Here is a 24,583-nt window from a genome sequence, read left to right as displayed (position 1 = left end):
TCCATAAGCTAAAAAGCCCACAAGATCCTATGCCCAAGAAAAACCCTAGTTCATCCCAAATCTTCTTTCCTTCAGTGTCGGTGATAACAGCCACCGATTTTCCTCTCTTTCTCTGCCTTTTTGTTCGAAGTCTCCACCGTTTCTCGTCACCAAAATCTCAGTATGTCTCATCCTTATTCTTTAGTTTTCCATCTGGGTTTTTTGCCTTTTGGCTTTTGTATTGCTGAATTGTTATTAATCTTGTTTTGTTTTTGTTTTCCTTTCGGTTTCGCAGGGTTGCTAGGAACAAAACCCAGAAGTTTCTATTCCTTTTGTTATTGTTTTCATAGCAAGTGAGAGAACGTTAATTTAATATACTTGAACTATTAATCTTTTATATACTACTGATTTCAATTTGGTTTCCTTTTCTTTATTTTTTCTAGCTGGATTTTTTTTGTATTGTCATTTGGTAACCATCATTTTTAATTTTGTTTTGTTGTTGGTTTCCTTTTGTACAGTAGTATAAAATAGTGTTGATTTATACTTTCTATGGTTATGTATTAATTTTTTTAGGAATAATATATTGGTCCACATGGATCGATATAGAGTTGTTTACAGTGGATCATGATACAGGACTAATATACTAAAATGATCATTTGTGTAGTTTCTAATATACTTCTAACTTTATTATTATTATTATGAGATGATTTTTGCTTCTTTCAAACTTTGGAAGTTCCAGCTCTTGAATTTTGGACTTCTTTGGATTTTTATTTTATTTTATTTATTTTTTATGGGTAAGCTATTGTTATATACATGCATCTGATAGGCCATAAATCAATATCACATTCCATAATACTCGAGAGAAAGTTGGTGATCTAAACTTTTCCCTCAAGTTTTTTTTTTTTTAAAGGGAAGCTTATAATCTTTGGGGTCAAATCCCAAAATGTTATTAAATTTTGACTAGAAGATCTTTTTTTTTTTTTTTAATGTTTGGGTTCCATCTAGTACAGCCCCTGCTGGGCACTTTAGAGCTGTTTGAAATTTCATTATTTTCTGTGACAAGTGACAGCTGCATTTCAATATGCAGGTTTGGTACTCGTCCATTTCAAAGTTCCAACATGACTATTATGTAGTGTCTGGTACGAGAGAATCCACATTACTCTTAGCATCAAAATTCTTAGGAATCATATTCTTAGGAATGTAGCTATTCCTATGTTTGGTTTTATTTGGAATCTCTTAAGATTCCTGGGAATATGAGATGATAATGTACTTAGTTTATTCCTAAGAATCTTAAATGAATTATTTATTTTTCTCATTCTATCCTTAGATTTGAATGTGAACTACCAAGTCCTTAAAAAAAAATCTTCCTCTAAATAAATAATGAAAAGCCAAATATAAAGTATAAACTATTGATTATGAAAAATTCATTAAAATTATAGTCTAACGTTTCAAAATGACAATTACAATACAAAAATAACTATTTAAATTCTCAAATGCTTTTGTTCTTAAAAATAATTTTAAAAGAGTTTAATCCATACTAATTTGTTTTATATTTTATCTTAATTTCTTAAATGATAATGAAAAAGGGTTAAAATTGTCAATTTATAAAAAATACAATTTCTTTTAAGCTTGAGAATCTAGATTCCCACCAGTTTAAAGGGAATCCACATTCCTACTGAGAGAGGTTTAAGGGGAGAATCCAAATTCTCCTGACATCTGATTCCTTAGCGTGATTTACAACCAAACATGAGAATCTTTAAACATTCCTAGGAATCCTAAAATATTACCCCGTACCAAATGCCACATTAGTTTAACTAGCATTTCATGGTGTTTCCACTAGAAACATACATGGTTTAATTCTCTTTTCCCACGATTATCGAATTATAAAAATAAAAAATGTTCCAGCAACCTTGTGAAGCTTTCTTTGTAATTAACTTATAGTTGCACCTATGCCTTTGAGATTCCAAAACCATGATTATTCTGTATCTCAAGAGTCAAGAAGCAGAGGGATTTTTAAACAAAGGAGTCAAGAAGCCTTTTTTTATTTTTTTTTTATTTTATAAATTGCCACTCAAAAGGGTATTGAGTTTGTTGAAGATTAGGCACCAGGGGATTTGTTACATCATCTTTTGCAAGTATAAAAAATTAAACATGAACCGATAGCAGTGGAGAGGTATCTGCCTAAATATTGGCTGCCCCAATCTCCCACCTTTTTTGCCTCCAATCGCTTTGAAAATCTGAATGGCCGGATTGTCAGCCTCTCATCTTTTGTTAAAAAAATTGTTTTATGAATCCTGTTTATTCAGTATTCATCACATGTTATGGTATATGAGGTAATGGAAGTGTGACATATCAATAAGCCCCTGCAAAAAAGGGAAAAAAAATTTGGAGTGGAGGATTACCAGTAAAAACATGGGTTCATTGACTATCATCTAATGCAAGGGAAGGTCCAACTTTAACTGGTTTTAAACTTTTTAGAACCCGTCGTCCATACTCAAATGCCAAAACAATGAGACCAAAAAGGTATAACAGGAAAATATTCAGTCTTGATAGAACGTAAAGCATGATAGAGATATTGCTTCCTCCCTCTGTGTTTATTCTGATTAATGTCACCCTTGGCCCTATCCACCCTGCAGGGAAAAAAAAAACATGTATCAACACATGATTTCAAAATAAAATGTAGAATTTTATACTGCATATGTGATTTGGTTATTGTTAGTTTGTTACATATGATCTAAGTAACAGCAGTGTTTTGGTTAGTAGTTAGATTCATCAAAAGTTGTTCAACTAGTCTATTGAGGTTAATTTTATGAGATACAACAACAAAAAGTCTCATTTTATGAAAATGTTACTTATTAATAGCCCAACATTCAATATCATAAAATGTTACTTATTAATAGCCCAACATTCAATATCATAAAACATAGCTCGTCTTAGTTCAGCTCGGTTACACCCTGAAGCTATGATGGATAAGCTCTTATTATGGTATACTCCGAGCAATAACCCTAGTTAGCAGTTGAGCTAGTTTTATCACAGCATACTGAAATCTAGAATTATAGTTATAGTTAAGAAATTCCGGTGCAGTGAATTTCCTGACATTAGGTTATATTTCCAGATCACTTTATCCACAATATTGATATTCAATGGCTGTAGGGCTAAAACTAGAATGTACTTCTAACTTTCTAAGTGCTATAAGGAATTATTGGGCACTCGTACAGCACTATACTTCCTATTTACATGCATATCTGTCCTACTCCTATCTGTGAACTCACATGCAAGGCCCTATTTTTTGTAATAGGGATTGTGGTGCTCTGATAGTATTGGATAATGACTCCTGAGCTACAGCTAAAGGTCATGATGTCAACCCAATCAAAGGAAGAAAGAGAGGCTTTTGTCTTCAACGTGGAATACTTACCAGACTTTTTCTTTGGCAAATTAGGCCATTCATTAGGATTGATACTCACTTCTGATGCCTTGATTAATTCAAGAATTGCTTGATTGACCTGAAATTTAAGGGAAAAGAAAAGTTTTTAGGTTCTGTTCTCCTTGTAAACTATGGTCCAATCAAGTCATGGTCATAGATTTCAAGAAGCACTAATAATAATTATTATAATTATTACTATTATTATTAAGCACCGATTATTTAAATCCTTTCATCTTAGATTTTCACCATGCCATAATCCAATGAGCTGCTTTATTGTAATCAAATCAATTATAGATGAAAAATGTACCTCTGCGGTCCTCTCATGGCTCACTAGATGACCTCCATGAAGTTCTATCATTCTAGCAACAGGATGCGACTTCTCTGCAAGTCTCCTTGCATAATATATTTCAGCAATTATATCATGCCTACACATTCACAAACAAAGTCTTGAGTGGAAATCCTGAATCAATGAAATTAAATGGTAAAATGTTCTAAAATTTATCTTTTCTGAAGCTTTAAAAATTGAGTTTGCAAGATATGCTTATTACTTATTGTACAAAAGAATATTATCTTGATATATATCACAGAACATAACAACTATGCTCAAGTGCAATAAGAAATAGAGTTGAGAAAAGATTTTGTGATCAAGCACTGTTTAATTAATACAGAAAATATGCCTGCACACCTGCCATGAATGACTGAAACAAGAAATCCAGCTGAACGGATCAATTCAATTTCTGTTCGTGTCATTTTATGGGTCCAGCAAGCATTAAGTTGACCCTCAAAAACAGTTGCTGATATACCTATTACATATTCCTGCAGCACACAGGTTGTAGGTCAAGTTAGGGACATCTTAATGTAAAGTCTATGAACAATTAATTGAGAATGATTTTCGTTAATAGAAAATCCAATTCTATGTTTAACCTCAATACTTCTAGGTGATGTTTCCAAAAAATTACAACAAACAGTTAAAGGAACGCAATTGAGAAGTGATAAGCTTTCAACATTTCTTACTTGATATAAGATTGCTCTTCTTGTGTTAGGTCCAATACATTCTTCAAGATATTCCTACAGATTGTAGATAAAGCGAAATTGTACAAGTTAACCACAAAAAGAATGGAAGTGTATTTCTAGTTTAGAATAAGTGAAAATAAACCAGTGCAAAATAAAAATTGTAAAACGAATATCAAGATTATGTTCAAATAATCACCAGTTGAACATCCAAATACATAAATAGCAAAACTCTGGACAGAACTGGGAGCATCTTTTACCTCTTGAGTAGTGGGTGTCCATGGTCCAAGTCAACAGCTGCTCGTTGCTCAGGAGATTTGGCCCATAACAAACGGATTGCAACGGATAAAGTTTTTAGATCAAGCTGCAAGAAACAAAAATAATTTGAGCATCTTTTTGAGGAATAAGCCTTATTACAATTTCAGTTTCAGATGGCAGTAGTGATCCAGGCAATCAATGGTGGACTGTCAAGCAATTCGGTGTAAAGATTTAATTTGTCAAATATGTCTTTAAGAACCGAAACTCAAACAAAACAATAATAGCTTAAACCCACAAAGTTTAGAGAAATAATATAAAACCATATCAGCGTTAATCATATGTAATCCGCCGATATAGAATGGCAGAAAAGAAGCGCCGCCGATTTGAGGTTGTGGGTGTGCGGCTGCGGCTGTCTGGTTCTTGCATGGTTTTAGCTGTGATTTGAGGGTTCTATTTAGAGAGGCAAACTGAGACAGAGCAAGCAGAGATAAGAGAAGCAAACGTGAGAGAGAAAAGTTTGATGAATGTTCTAATTTTTGGTATATATATATATAAAACCTGTTTAACCGGTAACCAAAACCATTAAAATTACATCAATGGTCATGATTAAAATAGCAGTAAATGAAGGGTTCAGATTTAGGGGTACCGTACCTCTTTTTTTTTTGAGGTACGGTAGAACAACCCAAAACTTATTAATTTTTTTTTTAGAAATAACCCAAAACTTTTTAATTAATATATCATTTGTTTCATAATAAATTATACATTTATAAAAAAATTTTCCGTGCATGATATGGGTTAACAACTAATTAAAACTCCCATTTGCCGATTTGTTTCCATCTGTACGATAAAATGCGCATTATTTTGGAATGACAATTTCATTCCCGTTTGTAACACGCAAAAGTTAAAAACTACATAAACATACGGGCTATAAAATGCTAAAGACATAAAGTTGCAGTCACTACAACAATAAATGATTAAACAACTCCGGGCTATAAAATGCTAAAGGGGCTGTCTAAATAAAATTTATTAATGAAAATTAAAAATTGAAAACATTATAATAAAATAAATGATTAAACAACTCCTAAGAAATAAGATTAAAAGAGTGAAACACGTATCCTTTGTTACAATTCCTAAAAAATAGCAATAAGCAATTAAAAAAATTCCTAAAAATAGCAATAAATGATAGCTAATAATTTTTTTAAACTCTCTCAAAAAAAATGGTAGCTAATAATCGAATTATTAGCTTTTGGATGAATATTATTACTTAATAATGTTACCATTAAAGTCTATTGATATAATTTTTTATTAAATAGGTTATTCAAAATTAAATTGGTGAGAATCTTACTCAATACAAAGATTATTGTATTTATTTAAAAAGAAGCATATTTCCATAAATAAAATAAATAAATAAATAAAGTATATGACAGAGTAATGCTATGTTCACAATAATTTCATAACAAATTTTAAGTGGTAAGCTATTAATGGTTCTAATTTGAGCCACCATTAACATCAATAACATCTTGTCATCTATTATTTGTTCTGAAATTATTGTGAAAATAATGTGGATGTAGTATTACTCTACGACAAATGTTTTGTATTTTAAATGGCGATTTTTTTAATAATAAACATATTACACGTACTATACACATATCGTTATTTCTCCGTTTCCATATTTTCTGCCAAATTTTTGAAACGTACTTTTCTTAAAAATGTCGAATTATATTTGTCTCTATACTTACTGTAATGTACCCACACTGTACTAACTATGATGTTTATTTAGGGTTTAGGATATTTTAAGTATTTGGGCATCATCACTCTTCAATGATTCCCTTTTAAAAATTTATTGATTTTGTTAAATCAATAGTTTTTCTTACAAACCATACTTCTAGCTACATTTAAAGAGTGAGTTCATGCCCATTGAATCTTAGTACAAATGCTTTTTCCAATATTTTCACAAGATATCACAGATACTATTGACTTCCCCATCTTTCCGAATTACATCTTCTTTTTTTCTTATTTCTTTTTTGAGAATCTTCCAAATAACATCTACATTTACTTTAATCATCATAATTAGCATTTTGTAGGTTTCAAATAGAGATAATTGAATTTGATCCCATTGGTTTGATTACTTTGAGGCTGGAAATTTAATTTTTACTTATTTATTTTACTTATAATAATTTTATTTGAACTCTTGGACTCATTACTAAAGGCTTGGGATTCAAATGTTGTTTTCCTAAACTTATAATTTTTTTATAAGATTGATAAATTATTATTTAAAGGTTTAGGCACCATTTATCCTCTCATAATCATTATTAAAAAATTGAGATTCTAGCATTCTTGTTAAACTTGTATTTATTATTTAGTATTTTTAATTTTTTATAGTACTATAATTGTAACAATGGGGAAGGGAGATTTAAACTCTAGATGTTAGAAACATCAAGAGGTTTGAGTTACAAAACTCTTAACAAACACAATTTTAAGTGTTGACATCAATTTCACTTAAAATTTAGTTAAGTAAGTTGAAATTGTGTTTTCAAAACACAATTTTAAATTATGAAACTGTGTTTCTAAAACACCACACAAAAAAAAAACTATATTCTTAAATAACTTCAAATCAATTTAAATAATTAATATTAATATGATATTATTTGGCACCCCACGATCACTCATAATTCTTAGTAGTATTGTCTTGTTAAGGTTTGTTCACCATTTACCGTGGGTGTTCCCCATTCCAGACCCTAAGCTCTTGACTGCCATGTCAATACTAATAGATTTGGATGAAATGATCATATTGACTTATTTTTACAAATGGAGGATCTAAATTGACAAAAATTAAATCTTTTATAGGCTAATTTGTCAATTAAAGTAAAAGTTAATGGAGTAGTTCATTACAACAAGAATATTTTGACTTTTGAACTAGTTTAGACACAAACTATAAGATATCTTCCATATAGGGGTATGCAGTCAACCCATCAACCTAATGCACTCAACTCAACTCAACTCAACTCATTCCAACTTGATGCCTTACGTTGATTTTTCATGGGGTGATGAATTGTTGTTGTCCCCCCACCCTCCCCTTCTTTTGAAATTAGGATTATGGTTAGGGGTAAGGGATTTGAATCTTAAATGTCTTTGTTGGAAACACCAAGAAATGTTAATTGAGTTATAATACTCTTGACAATATATATATATATATATATATATATATATATATATATATATATAATTTGTTGGTTCCATTTATTTTGGTATACTGAGATTTAGTTTTGATGAAATTTGAATATTATCCTTAATAGTAGGAACTTATAATAATTTGTTGGATAATGGACTTACTAGTTGAATGAAAACCTATTTTTTAATGTGGCTTGCCAAAATGACCTCAATTAGATGTCCCAATTCAATCTAATCTAATCTACTATCTAAGGGATGGGTTGGGTTGGGTTGACTTGATTTTTAGAGATACCTACAAAAGAATGGAGCCAGGATTTGGAGTTTGGACAAGTATATTTTTTTGAAGTAATAAAGAAAATATTATTTTATTTCAAGCTTGGGCTCATAAGGCTGCCCATCGAGTTCGCTCAGATCAGCCTGATCAAAATGCTGGCTTTCTATATTAAACATGGCAAAACAAGGATGGTGAACTGAAGGGAGAGGAGCCATTGTGTTTGATCGATTTTTGTATGCAAGAAACTGTGAAGTTATTATTCCTTTTTAGAGATTGCTTCATGCGTTTATAGGCCTTAGGTACTTAGATAATGTCAAGTATAGGAAGTAATTCAGAAATTTTCCTTGTAAAATATGCAGGTGACTTAAAAAATTGGTGGCAATGGGAAACTAGAGCAGAATTGATGCCTTTGTTTATTACAATTTTGAGAATGAAAACTGCCAATATATCTTTGTGAGAGAGGCAAGTGTGAATTTCTAGTCTCAAATATGCTAAAACCATTTAAAAGATAGGATTTACATGTGCTCCATGTCTATTATTCGTATGCAACTGATTTATAAGAGATGATTTTAAGGGAAGATGAGTTGCAGTATTGGACAGATAAGGATAAGCCTTACAATTTTGTCACAGTTCAGGATTTGGTAGCTCCATATATATGATGAGCAAAAGCCACCCATTTGCTTTGACAACTAGAAAAGTAAATGGAAAAGTTTAGACGGGTGCCTTGTTAGTCACTGTTGTTGTGGTAATTATCTTTATAATGGATTGTCTAAGATGTCCATGATGATGACAAAACTTCCTGTTTTCTACAAGCAAAAAGACCTCTTCTTTATGGGTAATGATCTTCCTATTATGTTAATGAATTCGATCCAATCTTAGAAGGTAAAAAAGTAACTGTACTGAAGTTGTCTTGCTTTGGAGATTTGTTTGGTACCTGTTTTCCTGTTCCATAAAATATACACAAAGGCACACCCCGCATGTTGTTTAGGAAGTACCTTCTTTTAATACTTGAAAGCTGTGAGGTCCCTTTTGTGACAGGTCCTTAAACCCAAGCCCAACAGGGTGTCGTGGGCTTGTTGAGAGGACGGGGATCTTTGGTGTTGATCTTTCGTCGGGATGAAGGATTCTTGTAAAGGTTCTCTGATCTTGTCATGCTTTTAGTCTTTCTTCCTTCTTCGAGGTCCCTCGGTCTTCCTCCTTTTTCAGACAGTTCAACATTCAACCTTAGGTCCTCAATGCTATTGTGGATCCCTGTCCTTTCCCTCTACCCAGGGGCCTTGGGCTTCTAAACGTCTTCCTTTTCCCTTTCTTTTACAGGCTCTTTCTTTCTAAAGGACAAAATCCCTTCTGGGCTTGTCTATTCAATGGGTTGGGCCGCATTTCCCCTTCTCCAATTTGGGCTTCTTTCTCTATTTCATTCCTTTATTCTTTTTGTAGGGGCCTCATTATGAGTACCTTGTAGCTGTAAGAAGGCATATGTTTGTTGGCTCACTGAGTTTGGGCTTTCCCCTCCTTTTTGGGATTTCTTGGGTGTCAACAAAAGCTAAATGGCTTCTACATTTTTTCCAAATTATTGCAGCAACAAGTAGGAACATGGTTGTTGACTTGTTGCTAATAGGTTCGGTTCATTAATTGACAAATCTTTTGCTTTCGCATTGGGGAGCTTCATCCTATCAAAAGGTATGGTAAATTAGTACCATATTGAATTGATAATTTTACTTAAATCTTGGTGAAATTATACTTTTGGTTCTTACATTTTGGGTCTAATCTCATTTTAATCTTTAAATTGATTTTGTGCCTACCTCAGTCCCTAAAAATAGAAAATTATTTTTATTTGGGTCCTTGCCATCAACCCACTAACATAAAAGTCTTATGTGGCAAACGGAGTGCACTGTTGGCACACTAAATGCTGACGTGTCTAATAAAATAATAATAATAAATTTTATTTGGCATTTAAAAATACCACGTTGCATATAAATTAATAAAAAAATAATTTTTTTTAAAATTTAAATTCAAAAAAAAAAAACAAAAGACTTTTTCAATTTTAAAGATTGAGAAAAATATTTATAGAAACTATTTCAATTTTACTTGAACTATCTTAAGAAACAAACACTAAATTAACACTTGTTCTCAATTATGATGGCGTGCCTGTGTTTGTGTTTGTGTTTGTATCTATTTCATTTTCTTCTTTCTTTTAAGATAAACCAAAAAAGAAAAATTAAAACAAAAATAAATTAATAAATAAATCTTATCTCTCTCTCTCTCATGGTCATTGCGTTTGATACTTTCTTTTTCTTCTTTCTTTTTAGATCTTTGATTCTCTCTCCTCTCTCTCTCTTGGTTAATGTGTTTTGTTTGTATCTTTCTTTTTCTTCACTCTTTCCAAATCCATGATTGCTCTCTTTCTTTTGGTGTCTATGTGTGTTTGTATCTTTCTTTTTCTTCTTTCTATGTTCAAGCTCTCAATCCCTCTCTCTTCTTTCTTTTTTTTCTTTTTCTAGTTTTCCATGGGGTGGGTGGTTGGTTGTGGTGGTGGAGATCGGCGGTGGGGGTGGAGGTGGATGTGAAACTGAGAAACTCATATGAGAGAGAGAGAGAGAGAGAGAGAGAGAGAGAGAGAGAGAGAGAGAGGCTAAGATAGGTGATTTGCAAGGTGAGGTTGAGATCGGCAGTGGTTGGTGGTTGTGAAATGGAAGTAGAGATCCTTGGTGATAGATGGGTTGATCGGTTTGATGGGTTTGATTTGGTTTTATATGGGTTTGTTGCGTTTGATTTGGTTTTGGTTTCATATGGGTTTGATGGGTTGATGGGTTTTGAATTTTTTTTTTTCATATGGGTTTTACCAGTTTAATCTCAGATGGTGGCTTTATGGGCCAAGTGCCCACAGTGTCTGGTGTCATCCTCGCAGTTTAGGGGAGTACGCCTAGGCCTAGGGTGGATCATGGCGGAGAAATGGAGTCACCACCTAGATTAGGTCTAGGACCATAAATATAGTGCCCTTCATGGAAGGACTGTTCTTTTACCAGAGCATGTGTCCAAAGTTTAGGTATGGGGATGGGAAGGTGTTAGGAACCTATGAGAGACCTTGAAAGTGCCTCTCAAAAAAGAGAGATTTTTGGAGTGCCTTTTAGGGCACCTCTCTTTTTGGATAAGTGGGTGTGGAGTCGCCACTTATTTTTTATACAAAAAAAAAAATACAACTTTACATAACTAAAATGTTTCATTGTTATTGATTGGATAAAAATAAATATAAGTTTGATGAATTGAAGATTGCATAGTTTTGGGTTCTAGTTACAAATTACCAAATAATTACATGCCTTTTTGTCCTAGTTATAGTCTACTCAAAATAAAAACAAAGATAAAGTCTAAGTCTACCTATCCAAAGACACTAAATTCGGAGGCTAGGTTACAGAATGGGAAGGTGTTAGGCACCCATTCCGCCTAGACAGAGTTTGGTCTTTAAGATTCTTGTGACCAATGTATCATTTATGCATGCTATGAATGACATGTTGTATATATGAACAAAACTAAATCACACAAATTTATTTATGAATGAATCCTCTTCTTTGTTTTTAAAAAATTTCAGGTCTATTTTAGTAAAAAAAAAAAAAAGATTTTGGATTGTTTAAAAATGCCAGATTTGTTTTTAAGAATCTAAAAAAATAGTTTTTGGTGGGAAAAATTCAGATCTATTTTGGTAATTAAAAAAATTGATTTTGGTTTGTAAAAAATCAGATCTATTTTAACATGTTGAAAAAATGGTTTTAAGTTTGTAAAAGATCAGATTTGTTTTGTGATGATAAAAAAATGGTTTTTGATAAAAAAAAAATCAAATCTGTTTCTATGTGTAAAATACAAGAAAAAGATTTTTTGAGAAGAGAATTTCATTCATGAAATAAATTTTTGCTACATGAACCAAAAAAAACAAAATAACCATAAACACAATCATGAATAATCTTTTTCTTTGTTCCAAAATCTGCATATGTTAAAAAAATCAAATTTGTATCTAAGAAAGGTACAAATCAGTTTTTGATTTGAGAAAAATTTAGATCTGCATCTAATGAAGATGCAAATCCATTTTTTGTTTAAAAAAATTCAAATCTACATCTAGGAAAGATGCAGATCCATTTTTGATTAAGGAAAAATTTAGATCTACATCTAAGAAAAATGTAGATCTATTTTTAATTAAGAAAAATTCAAATCTACATCTAAGAAATGTGCAAATCTATTTTTAATTAAGAAAAATTCAGATCCACATCTAAGAAAGATGCAGATCTGTTTTTAATTGAGGAAAAATTCAGATCTACATCTAAGAAAGATGCAGATATGTTTTTTGATGGGACTGACGCCTCCAGCTCATATAGACGACATTAAGTTAGTGACGAAGTCATCTCTTGCGACGAGCCAACCGGACACCCGCATTAATGATGAAGATACCCAACCATTTAATAAGAGGATAACCTCTCGGATGGTTACATAAACAGCTTTGTAGACCGTTGGACGCCCATTAAAGGCCACATTAAAAGGACACAAGGCGTTACCAATAGGAGCATTATAGCTGCAATCACTGCTCCGACGGTTAGAAGCCAGGAGAACATATATATACGGTCCTCACAAGCACCAGGGAGAGGTATGAAGGATAGAGAACACACTTACTCATTATATTTCTTAAATACTGTGTTAAACCCTCGATATACTAACTTTGGCATTGAAGGCGTCATGACAGGCACCACATCGGTGTCCATTTTCAGGGAGTTGATTGTTTCCTCCATGACGCTAGTAACCATTCGGTTCCACCTGGACGAACTCAATACAACTGATGAACCTGTGCTTCATCAATTTGGCGTTGTTTGTGGGGACGACATTTTTGTACTAAAGTTCAAAAAGAGTAGTTTCTACCAGCTTCAATATTCGGATGGAGTCAAATCAGGATTCAGCGGCCTTGGCCCAACAAGTCCAAGCTCTTGCGGCTACTGTTGAGGAGCTCACTAGATAGAATCAGGAGATGAGGCAACGGCTTTAGTAGGAGGAGAATCGGTCCAAAGCTGTTCAAAAGGATGAAGGAGACAGCCATGGTAGAAGCAACCGACGAAGGACCTCTACTCTAGACGAGCAAAATTCTGATCTCCTTTAAGAGATGAGGAAAGAGATGGAGGAACTGAGAAATGCCATTAAGGAGAAGACCGATCGGAGCCTGGATAGGATGGTCAGGGCGACAGATTCTCCTTTCACCGTGGCAGTCTTGGAATGATCGTACCGGCGAAGTTTCGGTTGCCTCAACTTGAGCCTTTCGACAGGCTTAAGGACCCCCAGGACCACCTTAATACCTTCAAGACGACATTGGGCCTCCAACAACCCCTTAATGAAATAATGTGTCACGCTTTTCCTACCACGCTTAAGGGAGCTGTAAGAGAGTGGTTCACAAAACTACCAACCTCATCCATTGATAACTTTGAACAGCTTAGTAGCTCCTTCCTGCGCCGCTTCGCCAGAAGGCAACGTCCTAAAAGACTTGCGGATCACCTACTCACTATTAAGCAAGGGGAGAAAGAAACTTTGCGGTCATACGTGAAACGTTTCACCCGAGAAACCCTGGAGGTGGACGATGCTGACGACAAAGTACAGCTGACTACTTTTAAGGCAGGGCTGAAGTCTAGAAGATTTTTCCTCTTTTAATTTCCTGCAAGAAAAACAAGAGTTGATTTCTAGTTAGTTAATTTGTATAACTCATGAACTATCACTCTTTGATCTTTTCATTTGATGACTTTGATACACACGAACTTATTCTTGTAAGAGCTTGATTCAAAAAAATTTAGAGTTTACCTAATGAAGCTTTGTGGTGTGAAGTTTGAATTTACCTGATAGGTTTTGATGTGGGTGATCTTACTTAAATGAGGCACAGCTGAATGCCCATAGTCTACAAATTGAAGCATGATTTTGAAAACCTTGACTTTTGAGGAAACAATGATTTCCTTTTTATTTTTTAAATGGACGAGGTATGGCCAAATGCCCTTAGTTTAGAAATGGATGCATGATTTTTAGGAAATCTTGATTTTTTATGAAAAAATGATGATGATGATGATTTTTTTCAAAATGGATGAGGCATGACCAAATGCCCCTAGTTCAGAAATTAATATGAATTTTGAAAAATCTTATTGTGTAGGAACCTCAATAAAGAAAAATTTGAGTAAAACAATATCAAAATCACAAAACTAGGCAAAACAAGGATTACTGGGATGATGGGCCAATGGACCTTGTGGGAGTGCCGATTGGCACCTTTGAACTAAAGATTGATGGTGATTATTGAGTAGATGAAAAATCCACGTCCACCTCCTGCAAAAGATTCTTCTCATGAACTTGTTAATACTCAGTTATTATAAAAATGTTTTGGGCCAATGCCCCTAGTTTAGACATGCTTGCACAAAAAATTGATGATGTGCTTAATGCAAAACAAATGCTCCTAGCCTAAATTCACATACAAAAATTTTGAGCCTTTGAAAAAAGAAAGTTTTTTTGAGTGATTGTGACTGGGCCTTTGGAAAGGCTGCCTACGTACCTCTCTCAGGTCTATATGTAGTTCGAAAAAAAAGTTTTGAAAAATGAAAATTTGAAAAATCTTTTTTGAAATGAAGTTTCTTTTTGGGTGATTGTGACCGGGCCTTTGAAAAGGTTGCCTACGCACCTCTCTCATAGAGGATCAAGTCTAGACGTAGTTCGAAAAAAAAGTTTTGAAAAATGAAGTTTTGAAAAGTCTTCTTTTTTGAGAAATGAAAATTTTGAAATGAGTCTTCTTTTTTGGAAAAAAAAAAGAAGAAAAAAAAAGCAATTTACTTAGAACGAGATCCTTTGAAATTTTATTTTTTTCAGATGAACAAAAGGTGATCCTTTGAACAAACTCTTTGACCAATCATAATGCTCAATTGTTAACTCAATCTCATTGGCTAGAAAGGATCTGAAATCATCAAAAACATGTAATCAAATTTTCTTCTTCATTTTGAAAATTTTTTAGATTAAGTCTTCAAAGACAATCAAAGAGATGAAAGGCTTGGTAATCACATTTGTTCAGAACAAGCAAGAAAAGGAAAAATCCTAAGTTTAAAGATTTGAAATTTTTTGAGAATTTGGAAATTTGTTTTCTTGAGAGTTATTTTCTGTTGGAAGCAAACAAAGTGAGTGTTTGGAGCTTCTTTTTTTAGTCTCTTGAGAATTTGTGAAATTTGTCTTTTAAAGATATTAGCTAGAGGAGCTTGATAATCTTGAGCAATTTTCTTTCTTAATCCAAGAGAAAATATCATTAGAGCTAAATGTGTGCTTTCAATCAATAGGATTTCAAGGAGGGCTTTATTCAAAGGTTGTGATGTAGACCGGGTTCAGGTTATTGAAAGGAAGGATATAAAAGGTTCAAAAACCCTTATGATATTTCCCCAAGTATGCAATACTTTAAATTCAAGCATTGGAAGATTTTTCCACATCTTCTATCATTGACTCTTGTGCTAAAATCCTTGTCATGTTCATCATCTTCTCATTGGTCTTCATTGATTCCTTTCATTTAGTCTTGATTTTTATAGCTTGACAACTTCCTCTTTTTGGTCTTCTTAGCATCCTATCTTGTGGTCAAATAACTGACTCTCATTTTTTGTGAAAGAATTCTTTGATTTTTTGTTTTGTTTTTGCCATTACTTTTGCCTAGACCACCCTTTCGGGTTTTCAGCCTAGTAGACTCTTTTTTTCTTTTTCTTCTTTTTTTCTCTCTCTTCTTTTTTTTTTTTTGCTCTAATTTTTGCCTAGACAGCCCTTTTGGGTTTTTAGTCTAGCGAGCTTTTTTTTTTTTTTTTTTTTGGAATTTTTTTGGCTTTCACTCAACTGCATTTTTTTTTCAATTTGACAGACTTCCATCTTTCGTGGATGAATTTGTATTTCTCCATGATACCCTATTATCCTTTCTAATGCACTTTCATTTTTCTTGACTTGATTGAACACCTTTTTTTATGAAATGTTTCTTATTTTTTTCTTTTCCTCATCTTCCTCAATTTGATTGAATTTTGCTTTTGATTAGTCTTCATTTTTGCTCATCCTTTTCAACTTGAATGATCTTTCATGAAATCTCATGTCTCTTGTGTCTTTTGATGAATTAGTATTCTCTCACAACTTGATGAAAATTCTTGCATTCACTTCTCTCTTACTCTCTCTCTCTCTCTCTCTCTCTCTCTCTCTCTCTTTTTGGGTTGAAGTCTTTTCTAGCTTGATGGCCTTCTCTTTTTTCTCACAGTTTGATGCATTATCAAAATCTTATCTCTCCTTGATGGATTTCCTTTCTACCTAACTTTGATGGACTCTCTTATCTGAACTTGATGAATTTCTCCCTTCTTAACTTGTCATATTGTCTTCATTGAGGACCTTACCAAGTGGAGCTGGATCCATAAGGTCAACACTTCCTCATCTTGAGATTTAAGCATGCATACTTAATTTCCCCACCCAAGGTTTAAGTTTTTGGTGGGTTCATTGAAAAACATGCTAACTGTTTAAAGGCTCAAGTTGGCTAGTAATGGATAATTATTGTAATAGATGTCAAGGAATAATGTGGGTTATCGAAGACGACCTCCTATCCCTAGTGATGTTTTCTTGTAAGTACAGTGACTTAAACTCCTTTAATAAATTTTTCTTGGAATAGAAATATAAATGCTCCAATGATGTGAAAAAAAATTCTGTAAAGATTGGGACTGAGTATATGTGGTTTGAGAAATTTGGATGAATGGATGTCTTTCTTTGATTGCCTTTTAGGACTTTTTCTTGTCATATTTTGAATGTTTAGCACAAGTCCTTACATGGATTGAAGGAAGTTAAATTCCTCTTTAGAACAAATTGATTGGTAGAGCCATTAATCATCATGATTTGGAAAAAGTTTTGCCAAATGGTTCTTCTTGTATTCTCTTGAAAAGAAAGCTTTTGAAAAAAATTTGGAGTCTTTGAAGGAACACAAAAAAAGGGTTTTTAGAAAAAGGTTACTAAGAAGGCACAATGCCCCTAGTGCAAATTTACAAAAAAAAAAAAACAAAAAAAAAAACAAAAAAAAAAATCTTTTTTCTTTTTTTATTTTTTATTTTTTATTTATTTACATATGAATAACATAATGAATCAAATGCTTCAAACACTACATGAACTTTATTGAGCAAATAACCAACTAGAAAGCAAATCCTAAATAAACAATAAAACCAAAGAACCAAAATGAAATTCAAACAAAGTCAGGATGACTTGCTGATGATGGTGGAGCAATGACTTGTTTGTCGATCAGATCTTGAATATCATGCCTTAAGTGAAAACACTTGTCAGTTGTGTGGCCTTCTCCCTGATGATATTTGCAATGAACATTAGGATTGTATCTTCTAGGCATGGGATGTGGTATTGGCTTGGGATCCAATGGCTTCAGTAATCCCTTAACTTGTAATTTTTCCAAGGTTTCGCTCAAAGTCATGTGTAACTCTGAAAAATTTCTTCAGCACTTGAAATTGCTAGTTGATGGTTGTGACTACACTGTTACTGATGTGATAAGGCACTACCTCCTTAGGGATTGAGTCCATTGACATGTTCTTGTTGATTGGAGAGGATAGTTGGAAAGATAACTCATTTAAATCTCTAGCTCTTTTCTTTAGAAATTGGAAGTGTGGGATCTCTTCGAGTTCTGGTGAATTATCCTTGCACAAGGTAGAGAGCATAGCTTGATTGGCTAAGCTAACTTGTAATGCAGAGTTGGCAATCCGGGAGATTTGGGCTAGCTCTTCATTTGTCTTCTCTTGACCTTCTTGGATGGAGTTGAGAACATCTTCAATTCTTTCTTGACTCATTAGGGTTGAACTTTCCTTGGGCTTGATGGGCTTGATTTTTGGTGAACTTGTGATCCAAAGGGTTGAAATCTCGGTAGACTTTGACTCTAGGTTGTATGTCTCCAAATGTGGGGGTTTGAAGTGTCTCGCCCCTTGTAATGTTTGCAATTTTTATTAGGATCGGTATCTTGGGTTTGATGTGTCTCCCCCCATTTATGGATGTTGGGTTACTTGATTGGGGTTCGAAGTGTCTTCCCCCCCCCCCCCCCACATTTATAGGTATTGGGTTGCTTGTTTGGGGTTCAAAGTGTCTCCCCCTCCCCCCAATTTGTAGGTATTGGGTTGCTTGATTGAGATTCGAAGTGTCTCCCCCTGTATGTTGGTGCTTGGTAATTTGATTGGAGTTTGAAGTGTCTCCCCCCGTTTATGGATGTTAGGAGATTTGGTTGGGGTTTGAAATATCTTGTATGTTAGATATGAGATTGTGATGTTGTAGAAGCGGGGTGTCTTCTATGCTCATGGGCTTCAATACCGTGATGGGAGTGAGAGCTTGGAACTAGAGCTACTGGCTTGAATGTCGGTCTTAGGTCCTCTTTGCAGCCTTTCTTCAGATGTTGACCAAATTCTTCCCCCTCTCTCTCTGGAATAGTCTCTCTCTCTCTCTCTCTCTCTCTCTCTCTCTCTCTCTCTAACAGGCTTTCTTGGGTCAATTAAAGCTAGGTCACCATCTGCATCAACCAAGCAAGCAAAACAAACACACACAACATGCAATGCAATTTTAACAGGGACCAACCTAAGGGTAGGTTCTAAGTCATTACGTTGTAGGGTAAGTTTGTTGCTTTATTGTTTCCTATAGCTAGGACGTTACACCTCCCAACTTGTAATGTAATGAACATTACATTGGTCTGAACGGCATGGTCTATCCTTTATAGTCATCAAGAAATAATCCAGTGACTTTAGGCTATGAGTTGGTGAGTTCACCACTGGGTACTCAAATCTAATATAGACCAGTGATCCATGGTTACTACCACCACAAGTTGTTGAAAAGGGGTACATACATATTTGTTTGGATGGCACACACTATGACAATTAGGGAAAGCTTTTAACAAACAATACATACAACAAAATATCATAAAACAAAATATCATACTATATCTCAATAATCATAAATAAACAAACAAGCAACAATATCATGCAAGACCATGCAAAACAAGGGTACATATTTGGTCACTTAAGTCTAATACGAAACTTAGCCCTCAACATCCCCAGCGGAGTCCCCACTGTGAGAGATCTCGAAAGTGCCTCTAAAAAAAGAGAGATTTTTGGATTGCTTTTTATGGCACTTCTCTTTTTGGGTAAGTGGTGTAAAGCCGCCACTTATTTTTTATACAAAAAAATAAGAAAAAAATACAACTTTACATGACCAAAATGTTTCATTTTTATTGATTGGATAAAAATAAATACAAGTTTGATAAATTGAAGATTACATAACTTTGGGCCCTAGCTACAAACTACCAAATAATTACATGGTTTTTTGTCCTAGTTACAATCTACCTAAAATAAAAACTGTTGAAGCAGAATATCGTCAGTTGAGGAAGGTTCATCCAGATGAACACCAGTCGGTGGGAGTCCGTCCAAACGATAACTGTGTCACTCCTGCGAATAAGACAAGTTTCTTTACTCGGTCACCGGTGTGGTGCCTGCCACAACACCTCCGATGCCAAAGTTAGCCCAAAAAGAAAATAGAGTTTTTATAAAGGAATTACTTTGTTCTTTATGCAATTGTGTCCCCCCTATGTGGATGGTCCTTCTCCTTTATATACCTTTTTTTTGGTGTCTGGCCGTTGCGGCATTAATTCCTGGCTTAATGGTGCTCCTGGCCGAGTAATGGTTCTTTAATATGTTTCCAACGGTCTGCCCAGCTGGCGTCGTAACCGCTCGAGGTATTACTGCTGGCATTGAATCATTTTGGTGCCTTCGTCAGTGACGTGGCAATATTTATCTCGTCATGGGGGTATGGGTCGTCTGTAGCATTATGCCCGTCTGTGAGCCATTCTTGTCATTCCCATCAGATGCCCCCGGATCATGTGGTCGGCGTGACACGTCACGTCGTCCACAGGATGCGAATCGTTCGAATACGTCGTCCACAGAATGCGAATCGTTTGAGATGCAGATGACTTTTGGGGTTTCGTGCTGTAATAAAGGCGTAGTGGCGGCGCCATTCTGGTTGTTGCCACGTGGCGCTTACTGGTGGGCGCAGTTACTGTTTCTTTTGTGCGACCCTTGGGTTTCCCGTTAATTTGCGGTTTTTTTCTGGGCTTTGTTTAAAAACTCCCACTTTTCCTCTTCTTTTTTGTTTCTCATCTTCTAAAATTTCCTGTTTGTGCTCTTTTCTATTTCTTTGATTTTCTCTATGAACTAGTGCGCTTTCTCCATTTTTCCAAAGCTGGTGCAAGGCAGGGTTCTCTAGCTTCTCTATCCGAGGTACGTTCTTCCCTTCTCGATTTTTCCTTTCTTTTTCCCTTTTTTTTTTTTAATAATGAGATTCTGATGCCCCCTTTTTCCCTCTTTCCTTTTTTTTTTTTTTTAGCTTCTTTGGTCTTTCTATGATAGATAGTTCTGAGGTTTGGGTTATTTGTCCTTCGGTCTCTTTCCTTTTCGCGCGCTTAGGAGGGTTTGTAGAAGTTTCCCCAAACCTTGAGGGTTTTGTCTCAGAGGGTAACGGTTTGGGAGTGGTGGTGGCCAATTTGTTGCCATTGCTTCGTCTATCCGTCAATTGGTTGGGGAATTTGTTAAGGGAGTGGGAAGGGATGTCTGAGGTGAGGACTAGTGAGCTTGAGACCGGGTTGTCATCTAGTGACGACCCAGTGGGGGGAGATACCGCCGTCTCTTCCTTCCAGGAGGTCAGGGCTTTCCACGCCCTTAGAGAGGTATGTGGGCTAGATTCTGAGACATTAGGTCGATTTAGGGAAAGATTTCAGTTCCCGGAGCGGGTTAGGGTTCGTTTGCCAACCAAGGAGGATCGGGCTTGTCATTCTTTCCCTGGGGAGGTCTGTTTTTATGAATCTTCCTTTATCTGCGGGTTGAGGCTCCCGGTCCATCCCTTTTTTATGGAGTTGTTAGATCGTTACGGCGTTGCTTCAGGGCAACTTATGCCTAACTCCTGGAGAATGCGGTCGTTGTATGGGAATATGGCTGGCATTACGGACGGTGGAGAGCTTAGGGTGGACGAGCTCACCTATTTGTATCGTCTAAAGGAGTCTAAAAAGTTCGGGTACTATGAGCTAGTCCCATGGGAAAAGAGGACCAGGATCGTCCAAAATCTACCCTCGTCTTTTAGGTACTGGAAATCCCGGTTCTTCTTTGTGTCGGGGGACGATTTTGAAACCCCCTCTGGAGGGGTTTGGGGTGAACTCCCGAGGCTATCTCGTCAATGGAGGACCCCAAACTTAGGTGCGTCATTACTTATTCCCGTCACCCGAGTTTCGTTGAACTTGACTTTCTTTTTTTTTTCTTTTTTTTAACTTCTCTGTTCATTGTTTTGCGCAGTAAAAAGGCGTCCTAAGCTCAAGAGCAGATATAAGGAACGTGTGGAGAAGGCGATCGAGTACGCGCGAACAATTGAGGATTGGGACGATCTTGTAGATCCGCGCACTCTCGCGTTCTATTGCCTCGGCCCCGAACCTTCTGCTTTCGTCTTGCGTAACCTCAGGATTGAAGGCAAAAAAAGTAATTTTCGCCTCGTGTATTTCTTTCTCGTGTATGTTTCTTTCACATTTTTTTTTTATATGTTCCTTTCTTGTAGAGATGACGACCAAATTTAACAAAGGCATGTATGACAAGATGAGAGCAAAAAAGGACGAACCTTTATCCCACCTCGGGAAGAAGGTGGTACGCATTACCGGGAAGGGCCCTCCGGTTACTTCTGCGGCTTTTATCACGCATCTTGCCTCCGGGACTGACACGACGAGGTCAGCCTCTCCTGCTGCCTCTATCAAGGAGATCCCCACTCCTGCTTCTAAGAAGCAGCGAACTTCAGACAAGGGGAAGGAGAAAGTTGATTCCCGTTCGTCATTAATTTGGGACGACGAGAAACTTGCTGTGCACAGAGCTCGTGAGGTGGTGACGGCGGAGGACTTGAGGGTCTTCTCAGGCTCGTCAGCAAAGGACCTTGTGGATCGTCATTTGCACAAGCTGGTCCAGGTAATGCCCTTGTGTCATTTTTGCTTCATATGCCCGTTCACTTCTTCCTTCTCCCTTTTTTTTTGAATGTGACCTCCCTGTGTGTTCTACAGGTGTTGGGGGAGAGTATTCATCTTTCCTCTGAGTATTTAGCTCAGGAGGCCAAGGTCGAGTCTGCTTTATCGCAGATATCGATCTTGGAGATGGATAATTCAAAGCTGAAGAAGGAGCTTATAACCGCCATGGGTGAGGCCAATATTTGCGGGAAGAGGCCGGGAAAATTCGGGATGACCTCGGGCGGGCGGCGGTTGGTTCTAGAGAAGGACGAACAACTTGCTTTCTGCTCGGGAAAGGCGAAGGGGTTCTTGCGAGGGCCATAGAGGGCTTCCAGCAAACAGAAGAGTACAACTCTGTCCTCTTCAGCTGGTACTTCAAGGGATTCGAGCTGCTGCGGAGATACCTGATCAAACACCCCTCTGGAGTAAACTTGGAAACGCTAGATATGGAGGAGGTAGATAAAGAGATGTCTGCTGACGAGGCTGCGCAGCAATCTGCTCCTGATGCTAATACCCCAGCTGAAGTTCCTCCTACTGATGAAAGAGAGGACGAATGAAAACTTTTTATAATTTCTGTTTGTGTTGTTGTTGTTTTTTTTTTTTTTTTTGATGTGCCCTTTGTATTTTGGGCTTTTAATTTGAGAACAATTTTACTCATATTTTGAGAATACTATTTTTGCTTTAAAGTAATTGCTCACTGCTCTTGGTTTTGTAGCTACTTGTTTTGTTGCCTTTGCTTAGAATATACATCTGTTATTGCGGATTTCTTTCACTTAGAATTTTAGAGGCAATCTCTCTATCTCGTCAGTAATGCACACCTGTCATTACTTAGACTTTTGGGAGACATTCTTTGTGTCTCGTCGGTAATGTACATCCGTCGGTGCAAGATCCCATTACTTAGATATTTTTTGGAGACATTCTTTATGCCTCGTCAGTAATATACATCCGTCGATGCGGAATTTTATTACTTAGATATTTTTCGGAGACATTCTTTGTGCCTCGTCAATAATATACATCCGTCGACGCAGAATTTCATTACTTAGATATTTTTTTGGAGACATTCTTTGTGCCTCGTCAGTAATATACATCCGTCGACGCGGAATTTCATTACTTAGATATTTTTTTGGAGACATTCTTTGTGCCTCGTCAGTAATATACATCCGTCGATGCGGAATTTCGTTACTTAGATATTTTTTGGAGACATTCTTTGTGCCTCGTCAGTAATATACATCCGTCGATGCGGAATTTCATTACTTAGATATTTTTTGGAGACATTCTTTGTGCCTCGTCAGTAATATGGACTGGTCTGTTAGCACGACTGTAGGCAATGCTTTTATTAATTTCAGAAAGATGAATACATTAGCTTGTTACACCTTTTGATGGTACTTCTTTAAATGTTCAATGTTCCATGGTCGAGGAAGCGCTTTCCCGTCCAAGGTTTCCAAGTGATAGCTGCCTTGCCTGGAGTAATGAGTGACTCGGTAAGGTCCTTCCCATGTGGGGCCGAGCTTTCCTTGGGTGGAGTTTCTAGTAGCTGTCGTCACCTTCCGCAGGACGAGGTCACCAACGTGGAGTCGTCTGAGCCTCACTCTTCTATTGTAGTATTCGGTCATTTTCTTCTGGTATTCTGCTATCCTGTCCGAGGCCCTGTCTCTTACCTCGTCGAGGCAGTCCAGGTTTACTCGTAACTGTTGGTTATTGCTTTTATCGTGGAATGCTTCTCGCCTGATGCTGGTTACTCCCACTTCGGTAGGGATTGCGCTCAAGTGCCATATGTAAGCCTGAATGGGGTTTCGCCCGTTGGAGTTCTTGCGTGGTTCTGTAGGCCCACAACACGTTGGGTAATTCCTCCGGCCGGGCACCCTTCGCATCGTTCGGCTTGGTTTTGATCATCACGGAGCAATGTCGATTCGTTACTTCCGTCTACAGGTTCTTGTGGATGCCCGGGGATGAGAACCGGTTTTGATCTTGAAGGCGGAGCGAGAAATCTCTGAAGCCTTGGTTATCAAGCTGTCGCCCATTGTACGTGACAATCGTCAATGGGATATCCCGAACTAGATGATACTTTTCCACACGAAGCTTCGGACTCGTGCTTCGGTGATGGATGCCGTTGCCTCGGCTTCGACCCAACTTTGTAAAGTAATCAATTGCGACGAGTAGGAATCTTACACTGTCCTTTCCCGGGGGTAGCGGTCGACGATGTCGATTCCCCGTGTGCAAATGGCCACGGGGATGATATGGTCGTCAACTTCTCCGCCGGGAGTCGCTGGATGTTCCCAAATCTCTGACACTTGTCACAATTTTTGACGAGTTGCGCTGCGTCTGTTTGAACGGTTGGCTAGAAGTAACCTGTTCGGATGACTTTGCTCGCCAGGGATCTGGGGCCAGCGTGGTTCCCGCACACGCC

At 36.3% G+C, this 24,583-nt stretch overlaps 2 protein-coding genes across 6 annotated transcripts; both read right to left on the bottom strand.

The window, feature by feature from the left end:
- Window positions 1-2,042: 2,042 nt before the first annotated feature.
- Window positions 2,043-5,194, bottom strand: LOC142615237 (uncharacterized). 5 transcript variants are annotated; one of them, XM_075787953.1, is made up of 7 exons: window positions 4,675-5,191; window positions 4,418-4,471; window positions 4,089-4,219; window positions 3,711-3,828; window positions 3,395-3,482; window positions 2,382-2,609; window positions 2,043-2,342 (listed from the first exon to the last, which is right to left on the bottom strand). In XM_075787953.1, the coding sequence occupies exons 3-6, from the start codon at window positions 4,151-4,153 to the stop codon at window positions 2,398-2,400; spliced, it is 483 nt and encodes a 160-aa protein (XP_075644068.1). In that variant the 5' UTR covers window positions 4,154-4,219; window positions 4,418-4,471; window positions 4,675-5,191; the 3' UTR covers window positions 2,043-2,342; window positions 2,382-2,397. The 5 variants fall into 5 exon arrangements, with proteins under 5 accessions (XP_075644068.1, XP_075644069.1, XP_075644070.1 ...); XM_075787954.1 differs by having other exon boundaries at window positions 2,043-2,273; XM_075787955.1 differs by lacking the exon at window positions 2,043-2,342 and having other exon boundaries at window positions 2,378-2,609; window positions 4,675-4,778; window positions 4,993-5,194.
- Window positions 5,195-23,543: 18,349 nt separating this feature from the next.
- Window positions 23,544-24,047, bottom strand: LOC142616384 (uncharacterized). Its single transcript, XM_075789246.1, has one exon. The coding sequence runs from the start codon at window positions 24,045-24,047 to the stop codon at window positions 23,544-23,546; it is 504 nt and encodes a 167-aa protein (XP_075645361.1).
- Window positions 24,048-24,583: the final 536 nt, after the last annotated feature.

The sequence above is a fragment of the Castanea sativa genome, chromosome 11 (assembly GCF_040712315.1).
Source record: "Castanea sativa cultivar Marrone di Chiusa Pesio chromosome 11, ASM4071231v1".
Classification (NCBI taxonomy): domain Eukaryota; kingdom Viridiplantae; phylum Streptophyta; class Magnoliopsida; order Fagales; family Fagaceae; genus Castanea; species Castanea sativa.
Note: the sequence above shows the minus strand (reverse complement) of the source record. Positions and strands in the feature narration are given on the sequence as shown.